Below are 25799 nucleotides of genomic sequence, written 5' to 3'. Positions count from 1 at the left end.
GGACGTGTGGGACATTTGCTCTGTAGGTGCTGGGTGTTGAGCGGTGGAGGACATCGGAGACGCAGCGGGACATAGCTCAGAGCTATGGACCTAAGTGGGGACCCCCCCCCTCCCCAGCGCAACATGTTGTATTTTCAGTTAAAGGTCAAAGGTCAGAGACCTCCTTCCACTGAGCTGCTGCACCGCTCGGCCCTCAGATCCAGGTGGAGTGTGTGACGGAGTAATGCGTTGATATTATATCCCCCCCCCCCCCCCCCCCCCGCATTGTTCACCTGACCTCTGATGTCCGTTTAAACACAATAAGCTTCTTCTTAGTTCATTAGTGATATTTTCCACAGAGGGAATTAATTAAAGGAGCAAACAAAACGAACGGGATGACGTGAGATCTGATCTTTGTTCATGCCCCCCCCCCCTTCTGTGTTGCAGGTACCCCGGTCAATATGTGTCTTGTTCAGGGCAGAGCCCTTCCGGCCCCGGTCAGTCAGGGGGGGGTGGAGACCCCCAGGCCCCGGAGCAGGAGCAGGACGAGGTTTGTGGCTCTTTACATCAGGTTCCGTCGCTCAGTACTCTGATTGGTCCGTCGCTTCATTGCTCGTTTCATTTGATTTCTCTCAAATGTTTCCACAAATTGAAATGTCTTGAGAATCAGAATTGTATTTATTGTCTAAAATACACATTAACATGAATCCAACGTGTTCCAACAAACGGATAAGTTGATGGAGGAGACGTCGTCTCTCAAGCTGATACGACATCACAGGCACCAGCCAATCAGATCCATCCAGGCTCGCGTCTAAAGAGCCAAGCTCCAAAATAAAAGATGGAGGACCAAACTCCGTAGAATAGGGGCCCCTGCTGCATCTCTCCATCCGCTTGGGGGTCCTGAAAGAAAGACCCTGTTCTACGTGTTCCTCTGAGCATAGTCGGCTGGGGGGGGGGGGATATATCTATAGATGTGAGCGCCGCCGTGGCCTGCTGGTTTTTTACTCACTTTTCTCTTTATATTTTCATCTAGTTTGTTAATGTCAATCATTGACTTTCTTTTCTTCAACCGTTGACTTTTAGTGGCATTGTGATCTCCAACAGCTACTCGTACTTCAGAAGGAAGCAAGCCGGCGTGCTTTTTCTTTCCTTTGGTTCCCACCATCTAAAAAACACTACTATGTGTGAGGAGGAGGGGGGTCAAAGGTCAACGTGAAGTCCCTTTGTAAAGCAGCGCGTGTTAAAAGTAGAGGCCGTGCGTCTGGTGTCCTCGTGCTGTAACGAGAGGATGGCGTTTAGTCTCAGAACAACCTCCAAACACGTGACACGCAGTTTGTCTCCAGGCGCGGGAGGAACACGCGTGCTGTGACGTGGGCCTGCAGGCAGCGAGCGCAGCGCTGGAGGAGCCGCAGACGCCCCACCAACAGGTACACGTGTGCACGCACACACACACACACACACACACACACACGTGTTGTCCACATGGTACCAGGCTGTCCGGCTCACCTTCTACCTGGACGTTCTGTCACCAGACTGTGAGTCCTCAGGCCCCCGAGGCCTCCGGGAGCCAGCCGGACCCGGTGCCGGACCCGGTGCCGGACCCGGTGCCTGTTCCCCCCGAGCAGGACCCCCCGCCGCCCCCCCCGGGCCGACGTGGGCCCGCAGGACCAGGAAGCCCCCGAGCCCCCCTCTCCAGAGCCGGATCCAGTGTCCCCGGCGGAGACGGTCAGCGAGGACCCGCCAGCACAGGCCGGGCCGGACCCCCACGAAGCCGCCGACACACCTTCCTCAGCCAGCGCCGCCCCCCCCCCACACAGGGTGAGCTCCCATCACTTCCTCCCCCCAGGCTCTCTGGGGTCAGTCAATGAACACACTCGCCTCTTCATCACTCTTCATCACTTCCTGTCTTCAGTTCATGTTTGTATTTGATCACAAACGGAAAGAAGCTCTGAGGACTCGTTCACTCTGAAGGTCTAGTTTCCTTCCAGAAGATGAGGTCATAGGTCACAGGTCACAGGTCTCCTCTGGCACCACGGGGACATTCAAAGAGCATCAGCAGCTCCTCCCACCGGCGCTTCCCCCCCCCCCCTCGTTTGTCCCCCCCCGGTGGTAAACGGCGTGTCCTTTCTCCCCCTCAGCGCGCTGCGGGTTGCCAGTGCAGGAGATGAACTCCCAGCAGACATGTCTGTCTCTGCTGAGCACTCAGGTGCCCAGTGTGGGGGGGGCGTTCCCCCCGACCTGGCCACCTGTGAAAACTCCCCTTTTGGCAGGCCTCTCTTCAGGTGAGTTCCCCCCCCCGGCCTCTGGAAGCCAGTCAAAGCAGAGACAGGTAACCAGGTGCAAGCTGCGCTCCACCCGCCCGCCTTCGTTTCCTCTCCACCGGTCTGTGTTTGGCTTTGAAATGCTGTGAGTATCTGATCTGTGTCTTTATCTCCCCCCCCCGCCTCCTTGTCTGTGCTGCAGTGTGGATGAGGCCGGCCCAGAGGATCCCAGTCCTGAAGCAGAGGTCCACGTGGACCAGGAGCAGCAGCTGGAGGACGAGCTGTCTCATCTGGACCAGGAGGGAAGTGCTCCTCAAGGCCTGCAGGTGAGCAGCTCGTCTCACGGGACTTATTCAAACATCTGGAGCAGGAACTGGAGGTCCACCTGGAAGCAGGTCCTGGTTCTGCTTTAAGCGGCTTCTCTGGCGAGATGTATCATGTGTGTGTGTGTGTGTGTGTGTGCAGGGCGGCGCTGCCACAGAGGACCCGTCCGTCCCCAGTAAAGAAGACATCCCCACATTCGACGAGTGGAAGAAACAAGTGATGGAGGTGGAGAAGAGTGAGTTGATGAATGAAGACGCGCTTTAGGGGCTCGCAGGGGGAAAGGGGAGGAGTCACATTAGCAGCAACGCGTCCAGTTGATGTTGTTCATCTTTTGTGTCTCCATCTTCTTTGCTCCGTCCTTCTCCGTTGTGTGTGTCTTTTGACCGTCCCTCCCTGTGTCCAGGTCAGTCTCTCCACACCTCGAGCAGCGGCAGCCTCCACCCGGTGAAGAAGGTCCAGAAGAACTTCAAGAATAACTATGCCTCCGTGGAGTGTGGAGCCAAGATGCTCTCCGCCAACACCGAGGCCAAGGTGGGACGTCCTGCTGTCCTCCTGTGTGGAGCGAAGAGATTCATTATGTTAATTAATAACTAAAGTCAGGACGGGGACAGTTCCTCTGATCCTCTAGTCCTCTGATCTCAGGAACCTGTGATGGTGACGGTCTCATTCTTCTGTCTCAGAGCACTGCAGCTATTCTCATGGAGAACATGGACCTCTACATGCTGAATCCCTGCAGCAACAAAATCTGGTGAGTGACGCGACGCTGCTGCGCTGATCCAGGATCAGCTGGACGTCCTCTCACCGTCCTTCTCTCCGGCCTCCTGCAGGTTTGTGATTGAGCTCTGTGAGCCCATCCAGGTCAAGCAGCTGGACATCGCTAACTTCGAGCTCTTCTCATCTACGCCCAAAGACTTCCTGGTCTCCATCAGTGACCGGTGAACTCCTGCAACCTCTTCATAATAGATCACTTTATTGACCCAGTTTATTCAAGTCAAATGAATGTGTATAGTTGAATGAATCACAGAAGGTACGGCACCTTCTGCTCCTCTAAGCCTTCTGCTCCTCCGCCTGCAGGTACCCCACCAACAAGTGGGTGAAGCTGGGCACCTTTCACGCCCGTGACGAGCGCATCGTGCAGAGCTTCCCACTGGACGAGCAGCTGTACGCCAAATATGTGAAGGTACTGCTTCTTCTCCTCCTCCGGCTGTAACGGAACATTTAGGTCTGCGGGAACAAGAACAATGACTTCATTGATCCTCAGCGGAGCGTTGCAGCTCCTGGTATATAAACGCACACACACACGCACACGCACACACACACGCTTTGTGTATTTAAAGAGTTCGCCGGGAGCTGGATGAATAAACGTGGCTCTGTGTCCACCACAGAGTTTCTCTTGTAGGAGCTGAGGGGCAGTCGGGCCGATCTGTGTGTGAGATTATTGAGCTGATCGGCTCAGACGTGAAAGTTAAACGTTAGAAGGTTACTAGCGTCTGTCTGTTGATCAGGTCACTTAAATACATTTATGGAGGCAAGAGAGGAAACCACATACTGAAGTACAGGGACGCTTTAGGGGGCGGGGCTACACGCTGACTGACAGGTGTGTGTGTGTGTGTGTGTGTGGACGTTCTCACACCGTCTGTGGTCACATCGCCCTCTTGTGGCCTAAATGAGAATTACTAATACAATAAAATAATGAATTGAAGTGAAAAAACTCCCAGCTTGTTTTTGCGGATGAAAAGCGAGCGACTGGAAGACAAACAAAGGTTCACCTGCTGAGACAACAAACATCCTTCACTGCTCCCCGAACCTTCTGTACTTTACCTAAACGTTAGTTTAACATCTCCTGTAGTTTTGTGTCCCTCTCAGTGTTGGAGGTGCATTAATCAGCGTAGTTACATGGATTCCAATAACTGGCTCAGTGGGACTGAAATGATCCGTTTCATGTAAACACCTTTGTCCGACTACGATCCGACTAACACGCCTGGATAACTCCATCCGATCCAGTGGATAGTTCGATTATCGCGGCATGTGACGGTGAATCGGATGAGGAACTGGACTTTGCGTCTTTGCGGATGCTTGAGATCCCGACGGCGTCTTCTCTCCGTTATCAAATCAGCCGATTTGATGCTCCTGTTAGCATCATGCACAGACAGTAGAGGGATGTAGCTTCACCTTGCTCTCCCCTCGCCATCTTTCTCCTAATGTTGATGTTATTATTGTTGTTGTTGGTCGTGGTGAAGAGGTCAAGCGGAAATGGCTGCATCACAACTAGTTGTAATGAAAACAGCGCCACCTATCGTATCGGATATGACGTGCTTCCAGCCAATGATTGGATTTATTCACTGGCGTGTATATTGGGATAATAGCACCTCCCCCCGAAAGAGAGCAAAGATTCCAATTATACCATCATGTAAACACGCTGCTTCCTGTGATGATGATCATTTAACTCTCCGTGTGTTCCATGAGTCTCGTTGTCCTGAGCTCGTCCGTCTGTCCTCTCGCCTGTGATTCTGTCTGAGTGCTTGTTTCTCTGGAAGCGTCCTGTTTCACGTCAACGGGCTGCTGTGTTTGTGTCATGTGACTCAACACGACTGCTCCACTTGCTTCAGTAGCCTGAATCTTTACTCATCTTCTCTTTTTGTTTTCCTTCTGTTCCCTTCGCCCGTCTTCCTCTCGCATCAGATGTTCATCAAGTACATAAAGGTCAGCACTCTCCTCCCTCTGTCAGAGGTCACGACCTGCTGCTGTGAAGGTCAAACCGTAATGCTAAACATGCTAAAGGAGTATAACATGCACATAAAGCATTGGCTTGGCACGTCTTCATGTATTTGGTGGATTATGGGTTCACAGATTCTAAATATTAATGCACATGTTATTGACGTTGGTACAGATGTGGATGATCATTTCCCCCCCCCCCCGCAGGTTGAGCTGCTCTCCCACTTTGGATCGGAGCACTTCTGTCCGCTCAGTCTCATCAGGTAATGACTCCTGCGCATGTCACCTTCGACTCAATGAAAGCTAGAACACAACGTTCTCCATAACTCGATGCTGTCGGTCTGTTTCTGAATGCATTCGTCCACATGGGAGATTTCAACTCGTCCGTTTCTTCACTAAACTTGAGCTGATCCATCAGTGTCGTCACGACGACGTCTTCACCATGGTTAGGTTCTTCTGTGTAACGCGGTCTTCTTTCTCCAGGGTGTTTGGTACCAGCATGGTGGAGGAGTACGAGGAGATCTCAGACTCCCAGTACCCTTCAGAGAGGCTGGAGTACCTGGATGAAGACTACGGTACGATGCTGAAGCAGATTTAACATTTTACTCCCACTAGCATTAATAATATGAAGCTTTCTCCTCTGGCAGATCAGTACTTCATCTGCAAAGGAATAAACTACAACAGACTAATACCCACTTTTCCTTGACCTCTATGCAAAACGTAATGACACACTTTATATTAATATTCATCAAGACAAATCTTGTCACTTTATGGACGCCTGAATGTCTCTTATAATATCCCAAATCATTGTGGGTCGGGATCATCATCTTTTCCTTTCCTAAAGCTAATGAAGGAAGCATTGAAGCACCTTTCCTTTGCTAAAGGAGGCAATGAAGGAAGCATTGAAGCGCCTTTCCTTTGCTAAAGGAGGCAATGAAGGAAGCATTGAAGCGCCTTTCCTTTGCTAAAGGAGGCAATGAAGGAAGCATTGAAGCGCCTTTCCTTTGCTAAAGGAGGCAATGAAGGAAGCATTGAAGCGCCTTTCCTTTGCTAAAGGAGGCAATGAAGGAAGCATTGAAGCGCCTTTCCTTTGCTAAAGGAGGCAATGAAGGAAGCATTGAAGCAAACACACAGTGAGGAACCTTCTTAAGCTGAGCGGACTATTGGACGCTGCCTCGCTCACAGCTGAGAAACTGGTGCTGAAATTAACTATTAATCACTTCGACTCCCCAATTCTTGTTGTTATAAATTGTATTTATTTATATTTATATATAATCTTTCATATCTGCTTGTATTTTGCTGGATTTAACTTTGCTGAAAAATGTCATTTTGTCCTCCAGATTATCCTCCTGGATACCAACTATCAGAGGACAAGGCCTCCAAGAACCTGCTCGGCTCAGCAACCAGTATGTACACACACACACACACACACACACACTCTAGACATCTACTATACACACACACACACACTCTAGACATCTACTATATACACACACACACACACACTCTAGACATCTACTATACACACACACACACACACACTCTAGACATCTACTATACACACACACACACACTCTAGACATCTACTATATACACACACACACACACACTCTAGACATCTACTATACACACACACACACACTCTAGACATCTACTATACACACACACACACACTCTAGACATCTACTATATACACACACACACACACACTCTAGACATCTACTATACACACACACACACACTCTAGACATCTACTATATACACACACACACACACACACTCTAGACATCTACTATATACACACACACACACACACACACACACACTCTCTAGACATCTACTATATACACACACACACACACACACACTCTCTAGACATCTACTATACACACACACACACACACACACTCTCTAGACATCTACTATACACACACACTCTCTAGACATCTACTATATACACACACACACACACACACACACACACACTCTCTAGACATCTACTATACACACACACACACTCTAGACATCTACTATACACACACACACACTCTAGACATCTACTATACACACACACACACTCTAGACATCTACTATACACACACACACACTCTAGACATCTACTATACACACACACACACTCTAGACATCTACTATACACACACACACACTCTAGACATCTACTATACACACACACACACTCTAGACATCTACTATACACACACACACACTCTAGACATCTACTATACACACACACACACACACTCTAGACATCTACTATACACACACACACACACACTCTAGACATCTACTATACACACACACACACACACTCTAGACATCTACTATACACACACACACACACACTCTAGACATCTACTATACACACACACACACACACTCTAGACATCTACTATACACACACACACACACACTCTAGACATCTACTATACACACACACACACACACTCTAGACATCTACTATACACACACACACACACACTCTAGACATCTACTATACACACACACACACACACTCTAGACATCTACTATACACACACACACACACACTCTAGACATCTACTATACACACACACACACACACTCTAGACATCTACTATACACACACACACACACACTCTAGACATCTACTATACACACACACACACACACTCTAGACATCTACTATACACACACACACACACACTCTAGACATCTACTATACACACACACACACACACTCTAGACATCTACTATACACACACACACACTCTAGACATCTACTATACACACACACACACTCTAGACATCTACTATACACACACACACACACTCTAGACATCTACTATACACACACACACACACACTCTAGACATCTACTATACACACACACACTCTAGACATCTACTATACACACACACACTCTAGACATCTACTATACACACACACACTCTAGACATCTACTATACACACACACACTCTAGACATCTACTATACACACACACACTCTAGACATCTACTATACACACACACACTCTAGACATCTACTATACACACACACACTCTAGACATCTACTATACACACACACACTCTAGACATCTACTATATACACACACACACACACACACACTCTCTAGACATCTACTATATACACACACACACACACACACTCTCTAGACATCTACTATATACACACACACACACACACACACTCTAGACATCTACTATACACACACACACACACACTCTAGACATCTACTATACACACACACACACACTCTAGACATCTACTATACACACACACACACACTCTAGACATCTACTATACACACACACACACACACTCTAGACATCTACTATACACACACACACACACTCTAGACATCTACTATACACACACACACACACTCTAGACATCTACTATACACACACACACACACTCTAGACATCTACTATACACACACACACACACACTCTAGACATCTACTATACACACACACACACACACTCTAGACATCTACTATACACACACACACACACACTCTAGACATCTACTATACACACACACACACACACTCTAGACATCTACTATACACACACACACACACACTCTAGACATCTACTATACACACACACACACACACTCTAGACATCTACTATACACACACACACACACACTCTAGACATCTACTATACACACACACACACACACTCTAGACATCTACTATACACACACACACACACACTCTAGACATCTACTATACACACACACACACACACTCTAGACATCTACTATACACACACACACACACACTCTAGACATCTACTATACACACACACACACACACTCTAGACATCTACTATACACACACACACACACACTCTAGACATCTACTATACACACACACACACACACTCTAGACATCTACTATACACACACACACACACACTCTAGACATCTACTATACACACACACACTCTAGACATCTACTATACACACACACACTCTAGACATCTACTATACACACACACACTCTAGACATCTACTATACACACACACACTCTAGACATCTACTATACACACACACACTCTAGACATCTACTATACACACACACACTCTAGACATCTACTATACACACACACACTCTAGACATCTACTATACACACACACACTCTAGACATCTACTATACACACACACACTCTAGACATCTACTATACACACACACACTCTAGACATCTACTATACACACACACACTCTAGACATCTACTATACACACACACACTCTAGACATCTACTATATACACACACACACACACACACACTCTAGACATCTACTATACACACACACACACACACACACTCTAGACATCTACTATACACACACACACACACACTCTAGACATCTACTATATACACACACACACACACACTCTAGACATCTACTATATACACACACACACACACACTCTAGACATCTACTATACACACACACACACTCTAGACATCTACTATACACACACACACACTCTAGACATCTACTATACACACACACACACTCTAGACATCTACTATACACACACACACTCACACTCTAGACATCTACTATACACACACACACTCACACTCTAGACATCTACTATACACACACACACACACACTCTAGACATCTACACACACACACACAGGGAATCAGTACTCTGGAAAAGGAAGCATGTTCTGCAGTCTGTTAGTTCTGGGACTCCAACCCCACAAAGTGTGAAGGTGGGGAAGCCTTTGGTTCCATTAACGTGTGTGTGTTTGTGTGTGTGTGTGTGCGCGTGTGTTTCAGATGCCATCCTCAACATGGTAAACAACATAGCCGCTAACGTCCTGGGTGGCGTGGCGGAGCTGGAAGGTAATCGTCCCTCGTGTGTTGGTAGGAGTTTTATATTCTTACGCCGTCGTCTCCCTTTTCTTTCTCCTCCGTCCTGCTCCACCCGTCACGTCTCCGTCCTCCTCTGACCCGTTCATCAACACCTTAATACATGTCGACTTAATCAAGATGTCTCATGGGGGACGTGAAACTAAAGAATGCAGCGTTCTGATTGGTTGAGAGTGACTGGGGGGGAGGGGCACCGCACCTGTTCACGTTGACCCAGCGTCCCGCATCACTGCGCACAAAGTAACCGCTTCGATTTTACACGACCGTTAGTTGAGATTTCAGCTTTTAGCTCGGTGGCGATCGCTGGAAAATGACCACAAATGATCAGTTTGATCAGTTTGTTTGATCAGTTTGTTTGATCAGTTTGATCAGTTTGTTTGATCAGTTTGTTTGATCAGTTTGATCAGTTTCAGGAAATGCGAGTTTTTGCAACCGGACAATTCAGGTGGAGGTCACGATGTGACTGAATGAGATGTGGGGCCGATGGGACGGTTTCTCTCTGGATACTGAAACGCGCTACACAACAATAAATGAAACGGGAACGACAAACCGTTGGGCGACTCCCTCTCGTAAACTTTTATCAGTGTGATCGTTTCACCTCCTTCGTTTCCTGCTTCTCTATGGAACATTATTCAGTGTGTCCGCGTCGCTGAACTCCTTCTCGTTGTGTGATTTTGTTGCTAGGTAACACAACAGCAGGGGGGGAGGAGGAGCTCACAGAAGGTCCCGAAGCCCCCGATCCGTCCTCAGAGTGAGTCCAACGAGGAGCTGAGGAGTCTCCTTTGGTAGCTTTCCTAACGCACGTCTGTGTCTTTCCTCCAGACTGGAGGCGGGACTTCCTGGGGCTTCGGAGGACTCCCCCGAACCCGCCCCCTCCTCGCCCGACCCCCCGGAGGACCGAAAGATCGTGGAGAAGTACGAGGAGGACGAGGAGGATGAAGAGCCCCCACAGTCCACAGTCACCCTGATGGAGGAGGAGGAGGAGGAGGTTGAAAAGCGGGTGGAGGCGGACCAGAACCAGTGGGAGAGCCGGACCTCCTGCCCCTCCCCCCTCCCGCCTCTGTCCTGCATGGTCACGCTGCCGGAGCTGCGGCACCGCTGGTGCCGCGCCCGGCTGGCCCGGGAGCGCCTCCGCCGCAGGCAGCTGGGCCCCCGGAGCCGGACCCCCCCGGACTCCGACGCTCGGCCCCTCGAGAATGAGGCGGACCAGCCGCCACCGAGCGCCAGCCCGGTTCCCCCGCCGCTCGCCCGAGCCCCCCCCCCGGCAGAACCGGCTGAGGAGCTGCCGGGGGGACCGCGTGAGGAGCAAAGTGAGGGGGGGAGAAGCTCAGGCGATGCCCCCCCCACGGCCCCCCCTCACGCCCCAGAGCTCGACATCCTGCTCGAGCCCAGCAGGACGGCCGCCCTCCCCCGCAGCTTCTCGGACGACCACGGCTCCGTGGCGTCGCCCACCCCCTCCCACGAGGAGAAGCCGCCCCCCCCGGTCAAAGACGCGGCTGTCGACCCCGCCCCCACGCCCCCCCTCCCGAGCGCCACCGCCCCGGAGACGCAGCAGGGCGGCGCCGCCACTACGGAGCCGACCAGCTGCTCCCCCCCCCTCGCTCCGGCCTCTGAGACGGCCCCCCCCGGCACCGTGGCCCCGCCCCTCACGGACCAGTCCGCTCAGTCTCTTCCCACCGCCTCGAAGCCCGAGGACCTCAACCCCCCCCCAACCGAACTGCCGACCGACGCTCACGCAGACTCTGTGAGGCCTGGTGGGGAGGGAGTCCTGCCCCCCCCCCCTCAGAGGGAGACGGACTCGTTCGCCCAAGCAGGAGACCCCCACCAGGGGGAGGACAGCATAGACGAGGACCTGCTGGGCGCCAACGGGAACGTCCACCGGGCGGCCGCGGACTTCTACGCGGAGCTGCAGAATGGGGGGGGGGTTGAGTACAGCGGCGGGGGGGCGGTGCTGGGGAACGGGGGGGCGGTGCCGGGAAACGGGGGGGCGGTGCACGGGTCGAGCCAGAAGGAGAGCGTCTTCATGAGGCTCAACAACAGGATCAAAGCCCTGGAGATGAACATGAGTCTGTCCAGCAGATACCTGGAGGAGCTCAGCCAGAGGTAAACACACCGGGGGGGTAAGAGGGGGGGGGGGGGGGGTGTTATCAAGGATTGCGCAATAACCAGAACTTCTGCAGCGGCTCCTCACAGCGTTGTGATCTTTGCGTTGCTCAGATACCGTAAACAGATGGAGGAGATGCAGAGGGCCTTCAACAAGACCGTCATCAAACTCCAGAACACCTCCCGCATTGCGGAGGAGCAGGTTGGTCCCCCCCCCCCGCCTCCCCCCCCCAGCCCGGAAACAGCCCACATGTGGTCACACAACGCTGACACTTGTTTGTGCCTCTCAGGACCAGAAGCAGAGCGAATCCATCCAGGTCCTGCAGAACCAGCTGGAGAACGTCACCAAGCTGATGCTCAACCTCACGGCCACGGTGGGCCAGCTGCAGAGAGAGGTACGGGGGGGGGGGGGGTCAGAAGTAATCGATGCGGTTTAGCTTCTACGTCCTCTGTTTGGAGATGAGAGGCTCCTCCTCCTGCTCCTCACGGCTCCTCCTCCTCTGCAGGTGTCGGACCGTCAGAGCTACCTGGTGGTGTCTCTGGTCCTGTGTCTGTCTCTGGGCCTCCTGCTGTGTCTGCAGTGCTGCCGCAGTTACCCCCCCCCCACCACCACCACCATCGCTGCTGCCCTCCCCAAGAGCAACCACTACCCCAGCCCCAAGAGGTTGGTCCCCCACTGTCTCTCACACGGAGTCATCTCTCATCTGGAAGCCCTACACCTTGTTTTTGAATTGCGTAATACCCCCCCCCCACCCCCTCCCCCCCAGGTGCTTCTCCTCCTACGATGACATGAGCCTGAAGCGCAGGGTGACCTGCCCGCTGGTTCGCTCCAAGTCCTTCCACATGACGACCTCAGAAGGTAGGAGCCCGCCGCTCTCTGTCCCTGTTGTCATGGAAACGTCATGGAAGCAGTCGTAGCTCGTGGACGAAGACGACACTCTTTTGGATTATTACAGTGTGGGGAGGAAACCTTTACGGTGCTTCCATGTTGTGTCCAACGGTGTCTCCACCTCGTCAGGACGTTCGGTCTCATGTGGACGCTTTTGGACTCTTGTATTGTCCTTATTTTACAACTCCAACCAAAAGCCTGGTGACCTCTCGCGCCGGTTGGGGGGACAACGATGTCTAATTCCAGTTTCCCCAACCATTATAACAGGGGGGGCTCACTCACTCACTCACTCACTCACTCACTCACTCACTTACTGGTTTGTTTTGCTACATAGTTGCTTCGGGCTGCTGCACACACACACACACACACACACACACACACACACAGAGCGACACCTTGAGGCTGTCACTGCCAGCTTGTGGCCCCTGCAGACCCCCCCCTCCCGCTCATGGTGCTTCGCTGGCTGCTGGTAGACGTTTGCAAGTAGTAGTCGATAATAAAAGATGCTCCCTCTCATTTATCCACTTATGTGCCAAAGCAATGATTATAACATGGATTATACTACTTGCAAAGTCACGTCATGCTTGTTACATGTATGTATTCCTGTTTGCCATTCCATCATTAACGTGGCCCCTCTCTCCCCCCAGTAGGTCCCGATGACTTGTACATTGTAGAACCTCTAAGGTTTTCTCCAGAGAAAAAGGTACTGTGTGTGTGTGTGTGTGTGTGTGTGTGTGTGTGTGTGTGTGTGTGTGTGTGTGTGTGTGTGTGTGTGTGTGTGTGTGTGTGTGTGTGTGTGTGGACACATCCTCCTTTAACACACAGACTTTGTTTAGTTGATGAAAACGACTCGTGATGTTTTCCACGTCCTGTAAAATGAGAATAAGTATTAAAGAGGACGGGGACGCGTTCGGGGACACGGCGGTTTAAGCTAACGTCATACGATGTAATAGAAATGCTGCCTGTTAGCATCTTATTCTCTGATGTTGTTTTGGGTCCGTCGTCATCGTCACATTCACGGTCTCCATAGCAACCAGTGACCTGATCGTTGTGTCGAGCACAGGAGAGGTTGACGTGATGAAAAGCTTCTCTGTTTCCGCCTCACGTTCCCCCCCCCTCGTTTCTGTGTTTCTTCTCGTAGAAAAAACGCTACAAGTCCAAGTCGTTGGACAAAGTTGAGGTCCTGAATCATCTCGCCAACGGGGGTCCGAGCTGCAGCAGCATCCAGCCGTTCCTCCGGGTGCCGCCTCCCCCTCCCCCCCCCCCGCCTCCTCCACCGTCTTTCCCTCCCCCTCGCCCCTCGGCGGAGCCGTCGTTACCGCCCGCTTGCCCCTCCAAGGAATTCCCTTCTGAGACCAGCGGCTCGTCCACCCACTCCGAGGAGTCCTACGCGGGCCGCCTCCCCCCTCCCTCCCCCGTCCTCCCCTCCTCCGGGCTCTGCAATGGACACCCCCTGCCTTTCCTCCTCCAGCGACCCCCCGCCAGGCCCGAGCGCCGCTCGGTGAAGCGGCGTAAGTCGCGGCAGACGGAGCTGCAGTTCCCCGCCATGCAGGGAGGGGGCGTGGCCTCTCTGCCCAGCCTGCAGCAGCTCATGAAGGGCAACGAGGAGATGGGCGTGGGCGCCATCGGGGTGACTGTGGTCGGCGGACACGTCTGAACACTTCCTGTCTCTCCTGACACACACGATATGAAGGTAGCTGACATGTGGGGGGTCCCACCTTGACCCCAAGGACTACATTACCCATGAGCCTCCCCTCCTCAACGAGCTGTTTACGGTTACGTGCCTTTAATCTGTTCCCTTTTTCTAATGCTACAAATGGAATGGAATCTGAAAATGGAGAGGAAGAGAAGAAGAGCCTGCTGGGGGGGAGGGAGGGAGGGAGGGAGGGGAGAGAGGGGGGGGGGGGGCGGCGGCATCAACAAGTATTAGGCTGCTCATCAGGGTGACTTGTGGAGAAGTAACTCATTGCCATCGTTTCTTAATGTCCTTGTGTTTCACCCTCAAACGTCGTGGGACCCCAAAGTTCATCCTTCACCCCCCTTCCCTTAACCGCCCTGCACACACACACACACACACACACACACACACACACCACCAGAGCTGAATGAAGAAGGCGTCTTTACATGCGTGAATGTGATGCCTGTTAGTGAATCCGAACTTTGACCTCTCTCCAGTAGTTTTGGCCACACCTGAACCCCCCCCCTTGGAACCGAACCAGAGGGACGTCCTCCCTTCCTTTTGTTTTAAATCTTTTACATTTCTCTCATCCCTGTTTATGAACTATTATTATCACGAGCATCACGGAGGCGTTTCCTGTCGGAGCACGTTGGGTTTCACCGCTGAATGTTGCCACACACACACACACACACACACACACACACACACACCACCAGAGCTGAATGAAGAAGGCGTCTTTACATGCGTGAATGTGATGCCTGTTAGTGAATCCGAACTTTGACCTCTCTCCAGTAGTTTTGGCCACACCTGAACCCCCCCCCTTGGAACCGAACCAGAGGGACGTCCTCCCTTCCTTTTGTTTTAAATCTTTTACATTTCTCTCATCCCTGTTTATGAACTATTATTATCACGAGCATCACGGAGGCGTTTCCTGTCGGAGCACGTTGGGTTTCACCGCTGAATGTTGCCACACACACACACACACACACACACACACACACAGATCTCTGGGATCCTGCAGCAGAGTCTGACAGACCCAATTTTTATTTATCTATTTATTTATTTAAACTACTAATGATTCCAGCCCAACTGTCCCGCAGGGCGTCGCCGTGACAACGTCTTGTAAAAATGTCTCCGACGCACTGGACTGCACTTTGTTTATTCCGTAGCGGTGACATCGCGTGTCCCGTCTTTTTACCAGATGATGGAGCATCGGCTGGGAGGAGGTCAGAGGTCATTGGCGTCGGATCACCAGCCCGCGGTTTTAACCCGCCTCACACGCACATTTTAAAGCGATTTAAAGGAGTTTCTGAGCGGCTCTTTTATCAGTCACTGCACAGCTTTAAACACTCGGGTCTTCACGTCTGCTTCTTGTTCGTCTGGGTCCTCTTCCTCATCATGCTGCTCTTCCTCTTTCATCCTCCTCTTCAACTTTCGGCGCGCTTTGACTCCTCGTGGTCGATTCCAGTGGAATAAAGGGAACCCGGAGGATCATGAACATTGTTGTGCTGCTCGTTCCACACGCTAAGCTTATCTCGTGTGTGTGTGTGTGTGTGTGTGTGTGTGTGACTACTCCACTCATCCCGTAACACAGCGACGTAGTGTGCACTTTGAATGACTCCTCATGCCTTTTGTTTTTCTACCTTTATATGTGAATCTCTGTGATTAACTGCACAGTGTTTTTAAGGAGAAGCGAGTTACTACGAAACTGTAGTGCCATTAGAAACTGTGAATTTCTAAATAAACTTTTTTTGTTGTCTTAAACTGTCTTTTTATTCTTAGTGGTTTGGTGGGTCTGTTTGAATATTAGCACATCAATGATAAAGAAATATGACATTTCCTTAAGAGTACAACCAGAGACGGTGCCTTCGGGTGCCGTTGGAAATGTGAGTACTCTAACCAAGAACTAGCTAGAATAAAACTATTTCACTTCACAAGCCCCTATTTCACTAAATATTACATCAATAAATATTAAACTCCTTTTAATAAAGAAACATGTATTTGTTTTCAGGGGATGGAAGCTGTGTAATCTGCTTTTTGCATGTTATTATTAACATATTATATTATTTTAGTACTAACTGCTGGTTGCAATGGTGGATAGTACATGACTTACTTTTAGAAGTAGTACTAGCAGTGGCCATGCGGTCATCCCGCCACCAGGTGTCACTGTGCGCGCGGCGCTGCTTCCTTCCGGTTCTCACTTCCGGTTCTCACTGTCCGTTGTTTACGTTCACGAGCAACATGGAGGACGAAGTGGACGTAGATATTGAGGGAGACGAGTTTGAGAACAATATCCGGTGAGAATGTTACTGGTTTAACGTTACTGGTTTGATATGAACTGGTCTGGTGTACTAGCGGGACTTACTTATCCAGTCTTGTGTACTGGTCTAGTACTCTGGCCCTGTCTTGTGTCCTGGTCTGGTTTAGTCCCACATGTTTGAACCTGTGGAGCATAGAGGCGCTTTGTGTGTCCCCAGTGTGTCCTCCGTAGACTGACAGCGTCTCTCGGGACGTGTCTCTGTTCCAGAGAGCCGGAAGTAGGAGTTCTGTCCCCGGAGCGGCTCATCCGGTCCGAGTGGAGCAGCGCGGCGATACTGGTGCGTGTCTCTGTCTTTCTGTGTCTCTGTCTTTCTGTGTCTCTGTGTGCGTGCTGATGACCCTGTTTGGTGTGTGTGTGTGTGTGTGTGTGTGTGTGTAGCCATGGCAACTGGACAGCACCATCAGCTCGGAGGACAGGGAGGCAATCGAGACGATGCTGCTGGAGGAAGAGTATCCTTTTTTACGGACCCTCAAACGCACCACACGTTATTGCTTTTATATTTATAAATGGTGTGTGTGTATTTATATATATATATATATATATATATATATATATATATATATATATATATATATATATATAATATACCATAAGTGCTCACAGGGAGAAATGGTATAATAAAATAATTCCATTTTTCCAGCTTTCCGAACAATCGAATTGATGTGACATGTTTTCCGTTATGATGTTCATCATTGAACGTTTTGCTCCTGAACCCGGCGCTCAGGTATTACCTGACAGGGGGCGGGACTACTGGCCACATCTGGGAAAGTGACGGCGACAAAGTGACAAAGTAAGTCAAACCGTTCTTTATTATTATTATGGCGAAGTTTTCCCGCTCCTCACTGGTCTCCCCCGACATTCAGGTTACCGACCAAGCCGTCCTCCACCTCCTCCACCCGATGGTCCCCCCAGGAGAAGGAGTTGTTTGCGGAGGGGCTGGTGAGCTCGCCGCGTGGCTGCTGTTATCAGGTGGTCATGTGACTTATTGAGCATATTAACGTGTTTTCAATCTGCAGGCTCAGTTCGGTCGGCGGTGGACTAAGATCGCCAGGCTGGTGGGCAGCCGCTCCACCTTCCAGGTGAAGAGCTACGCCCGACAGTTCTTCAAACACCAGGTGAGACTTTGTCCTCGTGTGCTCCCTCCTTCCCTCCTTCCTTATTCACGCCTCGTCCTTTTTCTCCTCCAGACCACATCGGAGCCCAGAGGGGCGGCGCCGCCTACGGGCGGTGTGCTGCAACTACACCCTCAGTCCTCCGGTCATGCGTCCGCTCCGTCCAACGCCGTCCACACGGAGAGGCTCTCCGACGGGGAGGACGAGGAGGTGGACATCACCGACGACCTGGATGGGGGCGTGAAGGCCGAGCTCCGGGAGCCGGGGGGGGGGGCGACGCCTGACGGCGTCCAGGAGGAGCCGGGTGCGACCTTGCTGCCTCCGCCCTCGTCCTTCCCCCCTCCGTCCCCAGCGACTGCTGCAACCGGGCCGGGGGACAAAGAGCCCCTCCCCCCCAGAACACCAGAGACCACAGCTCAGAGAGACTCGAAGGAGACGGGCCATGAGGACCAGAGCTCGCAGAAAGGTCCTCCGGAGGACGAGGACACTGGTGAGACTCTGCTTCCATGACCCATTCCAGCAGATGCTCCTCTTTACTCTCATGGTCCACTTTGCTCCACAGCTTCTGATGAAAAGACCGAACAGAGTCCAGCTGATGGAGCGGAGGAGGAGGAGGAGGAGGAGGAGGAGGAACTGGTACTCAAGGTGCCTGAGAAGGAAAAAGAGATGGAGATGGAGACCATTGCTGAGGAGGAGAAACAAGCTATCCCAGAGTTCTTTGAGGGACGACCATCCAAGACCCCTGAGAGATATCTTAAGATCCGGAACTACATCCTGGACCAGTGGTGAGACTCTGAAGTCTTCAGCCACCAGTCTGCAGGAACACGTTTCACCATCTTGTTTATGGGGGTTCTTCAGGTTGAGGAGCAAACCCAGGTACCTGAACAAGACCTCCGTCCGCCCGGGGCTGAAGAACTGCGGCGACGTGAACTGCATCGGGAGGATCCACACCTACCTGGAGCTCGTCGGCGCCATCAACTTCCACTGCGGTGAGTCAGCTGCGTCCCGCTGCTCCGTGGAACCCAACCGTCAGAAGTCCTCAACGCGCGCGTCTCTTCTCTGGCAGAGCAAGCCGTCTACAACCGGCCCAGGCCCGTGGACCGGTCCAAGCACAGGGAGGGCAGGGACGTGATGGAGGCCTACCAGCTGGCCCAGAGACTGCAGAGCATGGTAGGTACCCAGAACCCCCCCACCCTCCCCCTCCGAAGGCACCTCCAGCTAACTGCCAGCGGCTCCTTTCAGCGGACCAGGAAGCGGCGCGTGCGGGACACCTGGGGGAACTGGTGCGACTCCAAAGACCTGGAGGGACAGACGTACGAGGTGTGGACAGACTATGACGCATGCAGCAGGTTATTGGTGGCGAGGGGACTAGAACGTGTCCTCTGCTCGTGTGTCCTCAGCATCTGAGTGCCGAGGAACTCGCCCTGCGGCGAGAAGAGAGGAAGAGGAACCCGAAACCCTGCAAGGTGTCCCGGTTCAGAGGGTGAGCACCAAGGACTTATGTGCTCATAAGCGTACGTACTCGTATGTGTAACTGTCCCCCCCCCTTTCAGGTCCTTTGACCCCTTCCAGCTGATCCCCTGCAGGTCCTTTGGAGAGGACGTGCAGGTCAGTTTGTCTCTTCAGTCTTCAGCAAACCTTCTTTGGTTTTATGGAGGATTAAACGGCTCCTCTGCTGTTCCTGCAGGAACCCTTCCAGGTTATCGTGTGTGCAGAGAGTCTTCTCATCATGGACATGGTGGGATTTACTGCTCATTGATGATCTCCTAATGACGAGGGTCCGCCGTACAGGATTCCCTGTTGTGTCACTAACCTGGTTTAATCCATGCTGTGATGTCAGCACGCCCACGTGTCACGCTGTGAGGTCATCGGCCTGCTGGGTGGAGCCTACGACGAAGAGAAGCGAGTGCTGAAGGTAGAGGACAGACATGTCCTCATCTGATGTCTTCTTTTTATCCTCTTATCTGACTGTGTCTCTGTGCGATCAGATCCGTGCAGCCGAGCCGTGTAACAGTGTGAGTACGGGTCTGCAGTGTGAGATGGACCCGGTGTCCCAGACGCAGGCCCGTGACCTGCTGTCCTCTCTGGGCCTCGCCGTGGTCGGCTGGTACCACTCCCACCCGTCCTTCCAGCCCAACCCGTCGGTCCGGGACATCAACACGCAGGACCAGTTCCAGGTGAGGGGGGTCAGCCGGTGTGAGCTGGACCACCGATCCGATCAAAAGCTGCTTCTGTTGGGCCTCAATTTATACAAAAGTCAACAACTAAATACTAAAAAAGACTTTTCTTTGTACTGACAAAGACACGAGGTCATGACCTCATCGATCTAGCCCTCGTCAAACCGGCTTAAGAGAACTTTAATTAAAACCCAGGGAGCTTTTATTGTGACGATCTGAAGGAAATTGGGTTAGCCGCTTAAAACAAATAATCAATAGTAAAAAACCTAATGCAGCTCATCATGTGGTCGCATCGTTTCAGAGTTACTTCTCTCGAGGCGGAGCTCCGTTCATCGGGATGATCGTGAGCCCCTACGACCCGGCTAGCCCCTCCCCCCACTCCCAGACCACCTGTCTGCAGGTGAGGGGGAGCCAGGAGCCGTCAGGCCCACCGAGTAGGTTCAGCGCACACACACACACACACACACACACACACACACACACACACACACACACACACACACACACACACACACACACACACACACACACACACACACACACACACACACACACACACACACACACACACACACACACACACAGGGGAACACCAACAGGCTTTGAAACCCAGCTGACGATGTAGATCAGTGATGTCATCGCTCAGTGACATCACACCGGTCTCTCTCTGCCCCCCCTCCTCCCCTCAAGAGCTGCCCTACCGATTCGACTTCCTGTCCTCGCAGGACGTCCCGGACTGGGAGCAGACCCTGAGGCGGGCTCAGTGGATCATCCATCGGTACCGTCAGGCCGCCGGGTGAGACGCTGCTTCTGACTCAGAGACTCGTTGGTTTCAGAGAGTTTCAGTTTGATTTGTCGACTGTTTAGACACAATAACTTCCTTTTAGGGTAAATATGTGTATTGTTTTTCTCCTCCTCCGGTAGGAGTGTGCAGATGGACGGATTATTCCGGAGGGACTCGCACCTCACTTGCCTGGAGAAGGTCCGCGCCCCCCCGCTGTCCTCTTCCATCGCCCCTCATCGCCTCCTCTCACGCTTCCTCTCCCCCCGGCTCCTCCCCTCAGATGCTGTCGTCGCTGGCCAGGTACCTGGAGCCGCTGCCGGACGAGGAGGGCGACGCCTTCCTCACCGAGATCCAGGCGCGCTTCCTGTCCCACTTCATGGGCCTGCAGCGCGACGAGGACGCGTCCCTGAGCGCGCGCGCACCGGCCGACTCGGATGAGGAGGAGAAGCCTCGGGGGGGGGGCTCTTCAGACACCGCAGTCCACAACACGAGCAGCGTGGCGTTGCATCTGGGCTCCGTGTTGTCGTCTGAATACGACTATTTATTGTGAAGCACGTGTCAGTGTTACCAACTCGCCCATCTAGGGTTTTTACGTTTTATTGATGTGTTCAGCGCTGTAACCAAAAAGAGGAGAGGTGAGTTTGTTAGTATTTTGCGTTCTCGGTTAAACAGTATAATGAAATAGATTTATATTTTTTCTTGTGTTACGTTTGTGTAATCTTCATATTTTGGTTCCAATGCTTTCAAATACTGTTGTTTTTTACCAAAATGTCTACAGGTCAGATCTTCCTGGTCAATGCGTTGATTTGTTTTTAAAATCTCCCACCGTGATGATAATGTCATTCGCTTTGTAAGCAGCTGTATAATAAGTCTATGATAATAAAGTTTGTAGCTGAAACACTCAAACCCCAAATATCAAGAAATGTCCCTATTGAAACTTGTTTTGACCCCATCGGATCCTGTGACCCTCGTGTGACCCCATCGGATCGTGTGACCCTCGTGTGACCCCATCGGATCGTGTGACCCCATCGGATCGTGTGACCCAGTGGTCCTCAAACCTTTGGTGTCGAGCCACCGTCCCAACAAATATGTAACAAAATGGTCCATGCTGAATCTTTATTGAAATAACGACGTTTTGTGACTCACTGTTAAAGAGAAGACGCAGGGGGACAGAACTCAGCGGCTGTGATGTTTTGCAGTGCGGTTTGATCCGTGTTCTCTCCGTAGTTTGCATGTCTCCGTGTCCTTGAGTAAGACACTGAAGCCCCAGAGCTTCACAGCAGCAAACTGATCCTTCATTTCTTTTATCTACATTTCCCCTTTTAATGTTTTAGGCACAAACAATAACGCAACTGACAACTTTATCGGGACGCTTTATTGTTTGTATCAAACGAGATGGTGACACGTGGTTGTTTTGTCCAACTGCACCGGAACCTTCGTCGGGAACTTGTTTCTAGGGGGAATCGTTTGGGAAGCGAAAGCGACCAACTACCCAAACCGCGACAGCGCAGGCGTCTAAAGTTCAGAGGACGCGTGTCACGGGGAACTAAATGTGTTCTAACGACGTGTTAAGATCCTGTGAAATAAACGTTCATCTCAGGTTTACGGCGGCGGACAGCGGAAATGGGCTAATTGTAGTTAGCTTCCACGGCTAGCGATGCCTTTGGATCGCAGGGGACACTTCCGGATGTTGGAGGTTATTTTAATATTAGTAATAATTGTGCACTAACACGATGACCCAGAACACGCCGCCCTGTGTGTGTCTCTAGTTCTTAAAGACTTTCACAGGAGGTTCTATGATGGTTCTCGGTGTTTTGAGGAGCTTCTCTCTGTGCGCATATCGGACGCGCAGCTTCCGGTTCTGCTGCACACCCGCGGGACGTCCCGAGCCGAACTCCCTCCGGGTTCCCCCCGCCAGAGCAACGCGCGGCGTCCTCTTCCGGTCCCGTCCTGCGTCGCTCCCCGGCGATGGGAGGACCAGTCCCGGACCCTCTCCTCCGGTACGGGGGGGTCACCCGTTCCACACCTCGCCCCCCCTCCGCGCCCTGCCCGCCCCCCTCCTCTGGACGCTGCTCAAACCCGCGCAGAAGCTCGTGGCCATCGTCCTCGGCAGGTAGGACGCTGTGACGTGGGTTTGACTCCGCCCACTGGCCTTTCCGTGTGGAGTCTGCATGTTCTCCCCATGTCTGCTGCTCTTCAGGTTCTCCGGGTTCCTCCCTCAGACTCTGGGGATCAGGTGACCTCCTTGAGGTGTTGCTGTGGTCGTATTTGATGCTCCCCTCTGAGGCGTCCTGTCGCATTCTATACTTTAGAACAGGGGTCTCAAACGCGCGGCCCGCGGGCCAATTGCGGCCCTCGGGCCGATATTTTGTGGCCCCATCCTTAATATGAAAGTGTAATGTTAGTGCGGCCCGCAAGTTTTATACTGTAACCCCACTGTCAGCTGCTGTGTGGGACATGTTATGATGTTCTGGTTTCCTACTGTGTGCTTGTCCAGTGAACGTGGCATGCATGTGACTGACATGGGGGGCGGGTCGTGTGTGTCGGCCGAGGTGCAGAGAGCAGGAGGGTGAAATTCAGTTTCCTGCCCTCTTTCGCGCAGGTGATCATGTGACTAACCGTCAGCATCGCTCGTTTAATAAAGTTTTCCTTTACGACTCACACTAACAACACATGAAGCATCTGACGTCACCGACGAGCGTCTCCGTCCATCACTACGCAGCTTCGATTCACGTAACTTCACGTTTGGCTATAAAGGAATTCCACGGTCACATGACCTTAGGTCTCCCCTGCTGAGTTAAAGGAGGACTAGTGTTGTAGTCTCATTCGGACCGATCCCCCAGGGTGGGGTTCAATGACTGCTTTTGAAAGTGAGTGTTAAGTTGTGTTATTGTCGACCATGCCGTTCGGACGCTAGTCTGGCCCGCGTTCGGTTGAAGTGGGCTGCATCTGGCCCGCAGCTGATTTGAGTTTGAGACCCCTGCTTTAGAAGATTCATTTATTTTCGTTATGTCTATGTGCCCCCCCCCCCCCTCCCCCCCACACAGGAGCATCAGGAAGTGGTGGGCGGCCCTGCCGGCCGACCGCCGCCAGCTGGCCCGCCAGTGGGTCCACCGACGTCGCTGGCATCTGGCGGCAGGGGTCAGCGTTGCCACGGTGATGGTGGCCGTCTTCCTTCTGACCCACCTGGACGAGTCCCCGGTGACGGGACGTACCCGTCTCCTGGTGTTCAGCAGAGAGACGCACATGGAGCTGGCAGCTCTGACGTCAGAGGCGGTGTGTGTGTGTGTGTGTGTGTGTGCGTGTGTGCGTGTGTGTGTGTCAAGTGAATTCATGGATTAAAAGGAGGAATAAAGGGATTATTCTGTGTGTGTGTGTGTGTCTCAGTACATGCAGGAGTTTGCGGAGCTGCTGGTTCCGGTCGGCGACCCCCGTCACCAGGTGGTGGAGCGGGTGGTGCAGCACCTGGCCCAGAGGAACGAGGACCTCCCCGAGGTGTCGGCTGTGAGCTGGAGCGTCCACGTGGTGCAGAGTCCGTCCATCAACGCCTTCATCCTGCCGGTGAGGGGAGCCGCCCCCCCCCGCGCCCTGTTGGTCCTGTCGGGTCACGTGATCCTCTCACATGCTTCTCCCCCCTCTGCAGAACGGGGAGGTGTTCATCTTCACAGGGATGCTGGAGGCTGTGGCGGACGTCCACCAGCTCACCGTGGTGCTGGGACACGAGATGGCTCACGCCGTACTGGGACACTCGGTGATTACGCACCCCCCCCCTCTGCACCCCGATGACATCACTGTCGGTCTCACCAGTATTCAGGCTTATTTAAAAAGGGAGATCTGCATCCATTGGCTCTCCTTGGTGACCTTGGAGGACATGTTGTCCCTGTGTCATTAAGCCCCGCCCACATGATGAGTCACTAGAAACAAACTTCAAAAAGGAACCAGGTGGTCCTGCACCAGGTGGTCCAATAAATATGCATGTGGAGGTTCTTTAAGGACGTCCACGCTGACTATTCACCCCCCCGCCGCTCTTCATTCCTCCTCCAGTTACTTCATCTTTTTACTTCGCCACGGAGCTTGAAGGAGATTTCGATTAGACTGATGGAATCAACTTCCTCTCTGATCGAGGAGAACAATCAATATCAGGAACTGATTTATTACCAGAACACGTCAGACGTTGGTGCGTAACATCAAACAGTAAGACGAAGGACAACAAGACAGAAGAGACAACACAGAGGAAGTTAAGTTCTAAGTGAAGTGACACGCGTGTGCACATGTGAGCGGTGGGACGTCAGTCGGTCGGTGGGGGACCGGCTCTGCTCATGAGGTCTTGAAGGACGTCCTGATGGATGTCCTGCAGGGACGGCAGATTGCAGCCCATCAGCCTCTCTGCAGAGCGGAGGACACGCACGTATTGTTCACCTCACTAAAACCTCCATTGTCTCTTTTCTTTACCCCCCAGGCAGAGCAGGCCAGCCTGTCTCACGTCGTGGACCTCCTGTCCCTGGTTCTTCTGACAACCATCTGGGCCCTATGT

General features: G+C 52.1%; 3 protein-coding genes across 5 annotated transcripts in view; all 3 read left to right on the top strand.

Moving 5' to 3' along the window:
- Positions 1-374: 374 nt before the first annotated feature.
- On the top strand, positions 375-15168 carry suco (SUN domain containing ossification factor). The gene is given in 25 exon segments (XM_078108102.1): positions 375-379; positions 427-529; positions 1323-1406; positions 1519-1782; positions 1784-1797; positions 2118-2261; positions 2443-2566; positions 2706-2799; positions 2968-3095; positions 3245-3312; positions 3392-3499; positions 3639-3744; positions 5247-5267; positions 5487-5542; positions 5763-5854; positions 6620-6685; positions 10110-10196; positions 10887-10953; positions 11025-12305; positions 12420-12507; positions 12596-12700; positions 12812-12969; positions 13073-13164; positions 13842-13897; positions 14336-15168. Coding segments are annotated over 25 exon segments (3927 nt in total). The 3' UTR covers positions 14852-15168.
- Positions 15169-17044: 1876 nt separating this feature from the next.
- On the top strand, positions 17045-22171 carry mysm1 (Myb-like, SWIRM and MPN domains 1). Its single transcript, XM_040169537.2, has 20 exons — positions 17045-17169; positions 17400-17469; positions 17571-17641; positions 17917-17982; positions 18056-18131; positions 18209-18307; positions 18380-18794; positions 18867-19089; positions 19163-19293; positions 19371-19474; positions 19547-19624; positions 19705-19787; positions 19858-19912; positions 19992-20042; positions 20145-20219; positions 20293-20481; positions 20783-20915; positions 21172-21277; positions 21406-21463; positions 21546-22171. The coding sequence occupies exons 1-20, from the start codon at positions 17114-17116 to the stop codon at positions 21813-21815; spliced, it is 2409 nt and encodes an 802-aa protein (XP_040025471.2). The 5' UTR covers positions 17045-17113; the 3' UTR covers positions 21816-22171.
- A 491-nt stretch (positions 22172-22662) lies between these two features.
- The window catches only part of oma1 (OMA1 zinc metallopeptidase), a 4155-nt gene continuing 1018 nt past the window's right edge, over positions 22663-25799 (top strand). Inside the window, exons 1-5 of one of the 3 annotated variants that reach the window (XM_078107792.1) lie at positions 22663-23378; positions 24313-24541; positions 24653-24826; positions 24909-25016; positions 25725-25799. The exon at positions 25725-25799 is cut by the window's right edge and continues 54 nt beyond it. In XM_078107792.1, the coding sequence (XP_077963918.1) occupies positions 23062-23378; positions 24313-24541; positions 24653-24826; positions 24909-25016; positions 25725-25799 (903 nt within the window). In that variant the 5' untranslated portion in view covers positions 22663-23061. The remainder of the gene's footprint in view (positions 23379-24312; positions 24542-24652; positions 24827-24908; positions 25017-25724) is intronic. The other 2 variants (XM_078107795.1, XM_078107793.1) reach the window with 2 other exon arrangements.

This window comes from Gasterosteus aculeatus, chromosome 8 (genome assembly GCF_964276395.1).
Source record: "Gasterosteus aculeatus chromosome 8, fGasAcu3.hap1.1, whole genome shotgun sequence".
NCBI lineage: Eukaryota > Metazoa > Chordata > Actinopteri > Perciformes > Gasterosteidae > Gasterosteus > Gasterosteus aculeatus.
This window is presented reverse-complemented; position numbering and strand designations above follow the sequence as displayed.